Here is a 12130-nt window from a genome sequence, read left to right on the forward strand (position 1 = left end):
TAGGTTTAGGGGCAGTGTGTGTGTGTGTGTGTGTGTGTGTGTGTGTGTGTGTGTGTGTGTGTGTGAGCCTGTTTATGTGGTTTATGAGGACACAAATTTGTATAACTACATGGGTATTACACTGGTATTACACTATAAATGTGGTTTATGAGGACATATCAAATGTCCTCATAATTCAAATGGCCTTAAAAACATACTAAATGATGTTTTTTTGAGAAAGTAAAAATGCAGAATGTTTCTTGTGATGGGTAGGTTTAGGGGCAGTGTGTGTGTGTGATGGGTAGGTTTAGGGGCAGGGGCAGTGTGTGTGTGTGTGTGTGTGTGTGTGTGTGTGTGTGTGTGTGTGTGTGTGTGTGTGTGTGTGTGTGTGTGATGGGTAGGTTTAGGGGCAGTGTAAGGGGATAGAAAATGCGGTTTGTACAGTATAAAAACCATTACGCCTATGGAGAGTCCCTGTAAACCACATAGACCAACGTGTGTGTGTGTGTGTGTGTGTGTGTGTGTGTGTGTGTGTGTGTGTCTGTGTGTGTGTGTGTGTGTGTGTGTGTGTGTGTGTGTGTGTGTGTGTGTGTGATGGGTAGGTTTAGGGGCAGTGTAAGGGGATAGAAAATGCGGTTTGTACAGTATAAAAACCATTACGCCTATGGAGAGTCCCTGTAAACCACATAGACCAACATGTGTGTGTGTGTGTGTCTGTGTGTGTGTGTGTCTGTGCGTGTAATAATCAGTGTGTGTGTGTGTGTGTGTGTGTGTGTGTGTATGTGCTGGATCTGTGGGCTAGTTGACATTGTTATACACAGAGTGTAAATATATAAAATGATTTTCATACATTCTCAGAAATTGAAAGAAAGCTCTCAGACAAGTATCAAAAAACGTGTAATAACTGCACCTTTGGTCACTGGGACAGTAAGCTTAAAAGGTGCATTTTTTACTCCTAAAAGATGCATATTCGTATGTAAATACCCACTACTATGAACCTGTTTGTGGTAAAAAGGTACAAAGATGTCCTTTTTTTGTCCAAGTGACAAGCTGTTGTTCCCAAAAGGTAAAATTGTACACTGTGTATAACAATGTCAGCGCGCCCACAAATCCAGCATCAGTCCAGCATGTGTGTGTCAACATTTGTTGTAGTGGAAGACATGACTTCCGTTTTTGCGAGGCGAGCAGTGAATCAGACATAATTTAGATCGCGAGCGAGAACAAGACAGAGCCATAATTACTGCGTGGATATCCGGCTCATATAATTGGCCCGACACATGCAGGGGTTCTGTGAAGGTAAAATGTGTGGAGTAATTAGCCGAAGGGGAGCAGATCGATCCAGGAGGAACAGATGAATTAATGATGACCGCAGAGTCAACACAGCAGATGGATTATTACATCACGGCGGACGGACGGGCAGCCAACACAGGCATGATAGAAAAGCAAAGATTATATAGCCAGGTGTACTGAAATACCCCTTAATAAGGGCCCATCCGCACACACATACACACACGTTTGTTTTAGTGAAATGTGGGGACATTCCATAGGCGTACTGGTTTTTATACTGTACAAACCATATTTTCTATCCCCTTACACTGCCCCTAAACCTACCCATCACACACACACACACACACACACACACACACACACACACACACACACACACACACACACACACACACACACACACACACACGCACACGCACACACCCCCTAAACCTACCCATCTCAGGAAACATTCTGCATTTTTACTTTCTCATAAAAACTCCTCCTGTGTGATTTATAAGCCTTTTGTAAAGTGGGGCCATGGGTAATGTCCTCATATTTCACCCTCTCCTGTAATACCTGTGTCATACCCATGGCATTATACACATTTGTGTCCTCATATGTCACAAAAACAAGCACACACACACACACACACACACACACACACACACACACACACACACACACACACACACACACAGCTCCAATGATCAGATGGTGTGTGTCTTACATAAGGATATCACTCCCGCTCTTGTTTTAGCACCTCCGTTCTTTGCACTTGGGAAAAATAACATTTGGAGCAAATGAAGAAACTGGCATGAAAGAGACTTTTATAATGCGGCCCTTCTGAAGTGTGATCGCATAACTTGACCAACGCGAGTGTAATGTGGTGGAGATTTCTGCAAGCATTTCATCATTTTGACAGAAACTGAATCTACAGTGACGATGCAGTGACCCAAGAAGAAGACGAAATCAAAGACAACAACAACGCATTTCATTATATAGCCATTGTGCATCTATTAATTAATAAAAACATTTTTCTATGAAAAACCACAAACAGTTTCCCTCAGCTCTTTTTTTTACATTTGGTGAATGTATTTAATCTTGTCAATCACACACATCACAGCTACAGAATCTCCGTTTACTAGTATGAATGAAATTTGAAGTCCTCATTTGATTAAAGGGTGCATAACACACACACACACACACACACACACACACACACACACACACACACACACACACACACACACACACACACACACACACACACACACACACACACACACACAGTTCCTGCACTCTGGTGTTAATCTTGGTTATCTATAGAGTAGTGTTGATCCTTCATATCTCACAAGAGTCTTTAGTTTATCATATTTATAAAAGACAGACACACTGAACCGATTCTTTCTGAAAACAGCCGAGTCCGTGGAGGCATGCAATGGGCGGAGCTAAACACACACACACACACGTGCATGCGCACACGCACACTTCTTTAGTGATATTGTTGATTTCGTGTTTACAAACACAATGGCAGCGCCGTTGACGACTCCTGTAACCCCAACCAAGCTCGCTAATGTGTGTGTGTGTGTGTGTGTGTGTGTGTGTGTGTGTGTGTGTGTGTGTGTGTGTGTGTGTGTGTGTGTGTGTGTGTGTGTGTGTGTGTGTGTTGGTTAGGTTTAGGGGCAGGGGCAGTGAAAGGGGATCGAAAGTGCGGTTTGTACAGTTTAAAAACCATTACGCCTATGGAATGTCCCCATATGTCACAAAAACAAACCTCTGTGTGTGCACACGCAAGTGATTTCATATCAATTTAGTTTCAGACAGTGCAGACCAGCAACAAACATCACATGACTCATGTCGTTCTCGTAGTCCGTTGACTCAAAGATCTCATTCGTGAGCGAAATAAACAAACTAGTAGGCTACCTTCGTGGTCATTTAGCATGCGTGCCAGTCTCGTTCAGCAGAAAGCGGATGCAAAGCGCACTTATAGACAAACCTCACTATGGCTGTTTATAACTCCACGTATATGAATGTGTAAAAGTCTGACAATAAAATGAAATGCTAATCATGCAAGAAAACCGTGTGCTTTGGTCACCTAAACCACTTATGTAGACTTATTTTATTTAATGATTAGATTATGCACACATTTTAATAAAGCCAAATCAGTTTTTTTGTTAATAAATACGTTCGTTGACTTAAGACATTACACATAAAACACTCTTTTTCGTCACCTGCTGGCATATTTATGTAATATTAAAAAATGGTTCCTGGACGAATCAGTGAACGAATCAGAACAAATCATTTTGGTGAACGAACTGAAAATGAACGACTCTCTTGAAAGAATCAAAATTTACACCACTACTGCAGCTCCTCTCTTCCCAGTCTGTCAGTAATGCTGCGTTCACACCGCACGCGAATGACGCGATTCGCGCGAGTGATTTACATGTTAAGTCAATGCAGAGACGTGAATAGGCATTCTGCGGCGCGAATGGCGCGGATCACGCGAATTGAGCGTTTTGAACGCGTGATTCGCGCGAATCACGCGAATCGCTCAAGTTGAAAAATCTGAACTTTGGCGGATATTCGCGCCGCGTTAACCAATCAGGAACTTGCTCCAGTAGTGACGTGTTTACAAGCGGCGGCAGAAATCTGAACAACAATGGAGGACAAGATCATCGTGCAGGTGGAATGCAGCGCCTGTAGTTGGTATCCTGGAGGGAAATCCTCCCACCGACTCGGGACAACAGGTCATCAAACTGCGATCGGCTCAGTCGAAAGTACCGCTGAAAGCGGCCATCATCCAGGCGCAGCTCTTGGAGAAGTTGATGAAATTCACCGAGCTGAGTGCGTCTCTGAAGGATCTGATGGACCCAGTCACGGCGCCGAACGAGTCTACGCCGCTTTTCAGCCTTCCAAAGTAAATAAAGCGCAGCTACCCTCTCAACAAAATCGATGTCAGCCATTTCACGAGAAAATCGAGACACCACAGAGACACCAGAGCCAGCGGCAAATGTGTGAAGGACGGGCCGAGGAAAGGCTGCTCTTGCCGGGGTTAATGAGCATTTGGCGCCGCTGATCGCGTGGATCTCACAACTCCGAAAACGAAAGCTAAAATGTTCAAATAAGCACTTTTTGTATAAAAAACCCACAGATTTGAGCATTAAACAACAATGTTATCGCCTGAAAAAGTCTTCAAACTACATTTTGTCACACATTAACAGTAGTATTTTTTACAGAAAAGAAGTCAAGTGACCCAGTCAAAATGACTAGCAGAAACCCCTCGAATGAAGCGAATGGATTCAAAATGTTCGCGCGAATAGCGCGATTTATTCGCGTCATTCGCGTGCGGTGTGAACGCAGCATAACTCTGTTTAGTTCCTGTTTCTATGTAGCCCCTCCTTCTGAAAAGCACACTGTGCTCTGATTGGTCGGCTGGAGCGGCGTGTTGTGATTGGTGTTTGGGAAATGCCCCGCCCCTTACCATAATCGGCAGTTTCAACAAGACTAACTAACTCAAGCAGGCCCGCCCCTTAATTCTGCACATAATAATAATAATAATAATAATAATAATAATAATAATAATAATAATAATTCATTACATTTATATAGCGCTTTTCTAGACACCCAAAGCGCTTTACATAGAAGGGGGGAATCTCCTCAACCACCACCAATGTGCAGCATCCACTTGGATGATGCGACGGCAGCCATTTTGCACCAGAACGCTCACCACACACCAGCTGATTGGTGGAGGGGAGACCGAGTGATGAAGCCAATCAGGAGAGGGGGATTATTAGGAGGCCATGATGGACAGGGGCCAATGGGCAAATTTGGCCAGGATGCCGGGGTTACAGCCCTACTCTTTATCGAAAGACATCCTGGGATTTTTAATGACCACAGGGAGTCAGGACCTCAGTTTAACGTCTCATCCGAAAGACAGTGCTCTTCGTCAGTATAGTCTCCCCATCACTATACTGGGGCGTTAGGACCCACACAGACCACAGGGTGAGCGCCCCCTGCTGGCCTCACTAACACCATCACTATACTGGGGCGTTAGGACCCACGCAGACCACAGGGTGAGCGCCCCCTGCTGGCCTCACTAACACCATCACTATACTGGGGCGTTAGGACCCACACAGACCACAGGGTGAGCGCCCCCTGCTGGCCTCACTAACACCTCTACCAGCAGCTCCTGGTTTTCCCAGTTGGTCTCCCATCCAGGTACTGACCAGGCTCAGCCCTGCTTAGCTTCAGTGGGAAACCAGTCTTGGGCTACAGGGTGATATGGCTGCTGGCACATGCCTTGTAGGGATCTCAAAATCAACTAAATATGTAATAGTCAAAATAACATATCAGTACATGCTTTTAATTTAGTCTGGCTGACTTTCTCCTGGGTTGTGAATGGCCAAACTTGGTTTTCTGGAAAAGCTTTTGGACATTAGTTGAAACTGCCCGGCCTGATGAATCATGGGAAGTGAAGGAGATATGATAGCAGAGAGCATTGACAGGCCTCGAGGACGTAAACACCTGCCAACAGCTTACCCACACAGAGTCATGAATATGAAGCCCAGCTGAAGTCTGAGTCACATGAGTCTGATGCTACCGCTTAGCATAAAACACAAGGACAACATGAACCCAAACTGATTTAGTTGCTTAGCAATGGGCACATATCTGACAAAAGCCTCTCTATATGAAGAATTGGATAAGATGCCTAGTTTAGAACTGTAAAAATTAAGGATGGAACAGGATGGTGAACTAGCTGACTAGTTATCCACCAATTAATTTAACACTAACATGACCAGCGGCCCCATAACATGATCAAAACAGTAGAAAGTCAGAGGACGTTTCTTTTTTTGCTGAGTTTATATGCTGCGTTGTATATATGCTGCGTTCACGCCATGTCGTAATTACCGTAATTTCGTGATGACAACATGTGACGTTCTACTCAGAGCTGTTCAAGTCCTTGGACTATGTGTTCCTACGGCAAATAGGAGCTCTCAGAAAATTCCCAGCTTACAAGTTGGTTGTACGAGGACGTGAGCGGCGTTTACAAGATGAAAACTCAAGATTCACGAGTTTGTGTGCCAGACCGTATAATTTTAGTGTAGGTGGTAAACAGATTCGGCTTGCTGTCTGCTATAGAGGGGCTCGGAGAGGATAAAAAAAGGTGAAATTGTACAAAATGAGGAGCAGGAGAGGAGGAGGGATGCTCTGGGAAATAAAAATGGAAAGAGTAAGCTGCTGGTTTTATACAGGTCCTTCCAAAAAATTAGCATATTGTGATAAAGTTCATTATTTTCCATAATGTAATGATAAAAAAATAAACTTTCATATATTTTAGATTCATTGCACACCAACTGAAATATTTCAGGTCTTTTATTGTTTTAATACTGATGATTTTGGCATACAGCTCATCATTTTTTAAATAATTTTTTATAACTGTTTTAGTTTACCTGTTCTTTTCTTTGGTTATCATCATTTTATTACTTTTAATTCTCTTTACATTGTATTCTTTTTCTTTTGCATTTTTTAGCCCTATTTTAATTCCTTTCTATGTAAAGCACTTTGAATTGCCATTGTGTATGAAATGTGCTATATAAATAAACTTGCCTTGCCTATGAAAACCCAAAATTCCTATCTAAAAAAATTAGCATATTTCATCCGACCAATAAAAGAAAAGTGTTTTTAATACAAAAAAAGTCAACCTTCAAATAATGATGTTCAGTTCTGCACTCAATACTTGGTGGGGAAACCTTTAGCAGAAATGTCTGCTTCAGTGCGGCGTGGCGTGGAGGCGATCAGCCTGTGGCGCTGCTGAGGTGTTCTGGAGGCCCAGGATGCTTCGAGAGCGGCCTTAAGCTCATCCAGAGTGTTGGGTCTCGCGTCTCTCAACTTTCTCTTCACAATATCCCACAGATTCTCTATGGGGTTCAGGTCAGGAGAGTTGAGCACAGTAATACCATGGTCAGTAAACCATTTACCAGTGGTTTTGGCACTGTGAGCAGATGCCAGGTCGTGCTGAAAAACCAAATCTTCATCTTCATAAAGCTTTCCAGCAGATGGAAGCATGAAGTGCTCCAGAATCTCCTGATAGCGAGCTGCACTGACCCTGCCCTTGATAAAACACAGTGGACCAACACCAGCAGCTGACATGGCACCCCAGACCATCACTGACTGTGGGGACTTGACACTGGACTTCAGGCATTTCCTTCTCCCCAGTCTTCCTCCAGACTCTGGCACCTTGATTTCTGAATGACATGCAAAATTTGCTTTCATCCGAAAAAAGTACTTTGGCCCACTGAGCAACAGTCCAGTGCTGCTTCTCTGTAGCCCAAAAGTGTCTTGACCTGGGGAATGCGGCACCTGTAGCCCATTTCCTGCACACGCCTGTGCACGGCGGCTCTGGCTGTTTCTACTCCAGACTCAGTCCACTGCTTCCGCAGGTCCCCCAAGGTCTGGAATCAGTCCTTCTCCACAATCTTCCTCAGGGTCCGCTCACCTCTTCTCGTTTTTTGCCACACTTTTTCCTTCCCACAGTCTTCCCACTGAGGTGCCTTGATACAGCACTCTGGGAACAGCCTATTCGTTCAGAAATGTCTTTCTGTGTCTTATCCTCTCGCTTGAGGGTGTCAATGATGGCCTTCTGGACAGCAGTCAGGTCGGCAGTCTTACCCATGATTGCGGTTTTGAGGAATGAACCAGGCTGGGAGTTTTTAAAAGCCTCAGGAATCTTTTGCAGGTGTTTAGAGTTAATTAGTTGATTCAGATGATTAGGTTAATAGCTCGTTTAGAGAACCGCTTCATGATATGCTAATGTTTTGAGACAGGAATTTTGGGTTTTCATGAGCTGTAAGCCAAAATCATCAGTATTAAAACAATAAAAGACCTGAAATATTTCAGTTGGTGTGCAATGAATCTAAAATATATGAAAGTTAAATTTTTATCATTACATTATGTAAAATAATAACTTTATCACAAGATGCACATTTTTTGAGAAGGACCTATACCTTGGTATTAACTGGAAGATTAGATGGGTGTACTCCTCCCGAAATGAGTCTTATTGTTTAGTCCAGTCTCGTGTTGATGTATGTGTGGTTTGCAATCTTCAGTGTTTCTACAGATTATTCTCCAGCGATCTCCTGTACATTTTGATCATTTAAATAAAGACTATTTTCTTTGATATTCCTCTGTGTGTGTGTTGGCCACCACACCTTAACACTGATGTGCTCAGTGATGCATGAGAAGTTCATTGAGCAGATGAATATAAATGAGGCCACGTTTCATTTGAACATGGGTTATATTGTACATCATGGGATTAAATGCTATGAGACTCCTCAAAGATAATGAACATCAGTCATTTGGTCAAATACATTGTTTGGCTGTTCATTATATTTATCTGCAGAGCAGCTAAACACTGTTCACCAATATTATAATTATTCATTCAGACTTCATTGTTCTAGATAATTGCATGTTGAAATTGAGTCCTCCCAATTATTCCAGGGGTCTCAAACTAACGACCCGCAGCATCGGTTCATTCAGCCTGTCAGGTGTGAAGGTGTATTCAGGCCTCATTCCTCCAATAAAAACACAGAGCAGTCTGAGGGAATGATGGGACACTTAACGGTGCCAATAACTGTACATAGTTTAACTTGATGATATACACATGGATAACATTTGTATTTGTAACCGTTCAATGGTTTCAGGTTTCACTTAAGAAACTTTTCAGAGGTTTTTTATGGGGGTATAGAGGGATATACGCACTTCCCTTGTTTCATTACTGGATGAATCAGTGTTTTTGAATGAATCTCTTGAATAAATGATTCAATGACTCACTCATGAAGACTTCACTTGCTTCATTACTGGATGAATCAGTGTTTTTGAACAAATCTCTTTAATGAATGATTCAATGACTCACTCAAAGACTTCACTTGCTTCATTACTGGATGAATCAGTGTTTTTGAACAAATCTCTTTAATGAATGATTCAATGACTCACTCATGAAGACTTTACTTGTTTCATTACTGGATGAATCAGTGTTTTTGAACAAATCTCTTGAATAAATGATTCAATGACTCACTCAAAGACTTCACTTGCTTCATTACTGGATGAATCAGTGTTTTTGAACAAATCTCTTTAATGAATGATTCAATGACTCACTCATGAAGACTTCACTTGTTTCATTACTGGATGAATCAGTGTTTTTGAACAAATCTCTTGAATAAATGATTCAATGACTCACTCAAAGACTTCACTCGTTTCATTACTGGATGAATCAGTGTTTTTGAACGAATCTCTTGAATAAATGATTCAATGACTCACTTATAAATACTTCACTTGCTTCATTACTGGATGAATCAGTGTTTTTGAACAAATCTCTTGAATAAATGATTCAATGACTCACTCATAAAGACTTCACTTGCTTCATTACTGGATGAATCAGTGTTTTTGAACAAATCTCTTTAATGAATGATTCAATGACTCACTCATGAAGACTTCACTTGTTTCATTACTGGATGAATCAGTGTTTTTGAACAAATCTCTTGAATAAATGATTCAATGACTCACTCAAAGACTTCACTCGTTTCATTACTGGATGAATCAGTGTTTTTGAACGAATCTCTTGAATAAATGATTCAATGACTCACTTATAAATACTTCACTTGCTTCATTACTGGATGAATCAGTGTTTTTGAACAAATCTCTTGAATAAATGATTCAATGACTCACTCATAAAGACTTCACTTGCTTCATTACTGGATGAATCAGTGTTTTTGAACAAATCTCTTGAATAAATGATTCAATGACTCACTCAAAGACTTCACTCGTTTCATTACTGGATGAATCAGTGTTTTTGAACAAATCTCTTGAACGAATGATTCAATGACTCACTCAAAGACTTCACTTGTTTCATTACTGGATGAATCAGTGTTTATATCTGAACTATAAACTTTTATCCAGCACTTCAGTGATAATCTGAATGATTGTAAGACAGAAATAATGACCCTGTGTGTGTAGAATAAAGACTGTTTGTGAAGCGGTTTTATATCTGTACATGACAACGGCTCTCTCTGGATCAGAACACAGATCTGAATGCTCGCTGTGATCGGACTCGTCAAAGCTTTAATAGACAAATCATTGTCATTTAGGAAAAAGATCAAGTGGTGTTTGAATTAAATTCGTGATTTTTTTCAATGATTAATCATGCAGCTCTAATATCAGTGCTTCTCAGGTATTGGAGTTTGAGACCCCGATCTAATATGCAGTAAACATTTGCAAATATGCAACAGCAGACATAGACTGTCCATTTTCCACAGTTTTTTTTTTCCAACTGATGTATTTTTGAAAGATTTCAAAGTCCTCACCACCCCAGGGAAGATCTTCTTTAGTCTGTCCACGGCGGCGAGAGCTTTGGCCTTGCCTCCACTCAGACAGTCTTCAAACTCATAGAGCGGCTGTCGCACCGGGTTCGAGTAGGAGATCTTTGCGTTGTCCACAAAAGTGATGTGCCTCACACCCCAGCCCTTAAACAAACAGAGCAGAAAAAGCTTTAGCCAGAACTTCACTAAACATTTGTGCCTTTTGCAGTATTTCAGCACAAAACACGCATTTTATTCACTAAGCACCTGAAATCCAGTTGAAGCAGATTCTACCGTTACTTAGGCCTGTTGCGATAGTCGCTAAATTAATTAATCGCACGATAAAAAAAATGAGCTCGATCATTTTTTCCGGCCATGATAATTGCCATTTGCATGCTTTTTTGTTTTCCTCGTCTCTCGTTGACTGCGCGCGCCTCGTCCGTTTGGGGAGGTGTTCATACTCGACGCGCAGACCGGGTGCGGCGTGATGAGACGTCGTTCTCGGCCAGATTCGTCTGGAACTTGTGGCTCTTCGGTTGCGGAGCCACACACAAAGTTACAAAATTTTACGTGCACAACACCAAGCGAAACGGGGTCTCGCGCACTCCGCGTCAACGTCATTTTTGCCGCGTGCACCCTGTCGCTCAAGCGGACGCGTCGTGTATAAACGAGGCTTTAAACTACACTGAACTTTGATAAATGAGAGTTAATTCTTCAGTTCAGTCTCTGTGTGCTAAAGGCTCATGAGTTCCTGTAGAGATAGCAATACAGATTCTCCTTTTGCCAAATAAATGAAGAGCTTGTCATCAATGTCTTCTCTCTCGCTGTATCAAAATATCACTTTCCTCAGAGATGGTCAAGTTTAGTTTGTGCATAATTAGGCTATGATATTAATATATCAGTGTTTTTGAACAAATCTCTTCAATGAATGATTCAATGACTCACTCATAAAGACTTCACTTGTTTCATTACCGGATGAATCAGTGTTTTTAAACAAATCTCTTGAATGAATGATTCAATGACTCACTCATAAAGACTTCACTTGTTTCATTACTGGATGAATCAGTGTTTTTGAACAAATCTCTTGAATGAATGATTCAATGACTCACTCATAAAGACTTCACTTGTTTCATTACTGGATGAATCAGTGTTTTTGAACAAATCTCTTGAATGAATGATTCAATGACTCACTCATAAAGACTTCACTTGTTTCATTACTGGATGAATCAGTGTTTTTGAACAAATCTCTTGAATGAATGATTCAATGACTCACTCATATAGACTTCACTTGTTTCATTACTGGATGAATCAGTGTTTTTGAATGAATCTCTTGAATGAATTATTTAATGACTCACTCATATAGACTTCACTTGTGTCATTACTGGATGAATCCGTGTTTTTGAACAAATCTCTTCAATGAATGATTCAATGACTCACTCATAAAGACTTCACTTGTTTCACTACCGGATGAATCAGTGTTTTTGAAGTAATCTGTTGAATGAACGATTCAATGACTCACTCATATAGAC

General features: G+C 41.4%; 1 protein-coding gene across 2 annotated transcripts in view; it reads right to left on the reverse strand.

Annotated features, from left to right (window-relative positions):
* Positions 1-12130, reverse strand: part of atg7 (ATG7 autophagy related 7 homolog (S. cerevisiae)) — a 159325-nt gene that overhangs the window by 115503 nt on the left and 31692 nt on the right. For both annotated transcript variants that reach the window (XM_067432012.1, XM_067432011.1), the window contains one exon: positions 10608-10766. In XM_067432012.1, coding sequence (XP_067288113.1) covers positions 10608-10766 — 159 coding nt within the window. The remainder of the gene's footprint in view (positions 1-10607; positions 10767-12130) is intronic.

This window comes from Pseudorasbora parva, chromosome 22 (assembly GCF_024679245.1).
Source record: "Pseudorasbora parva isolate DD20220531a chromosome 22, ASM2467924v1, whole genome shotgun sequence".
NCBI classification, from domain to species: domain Eukaryota; kingdom Metazoa; phylum Chordata; class Actinopteri; order Cypriniformes; family Gobionidae; genus Pseudorasbora; species Pseudorasbora parva.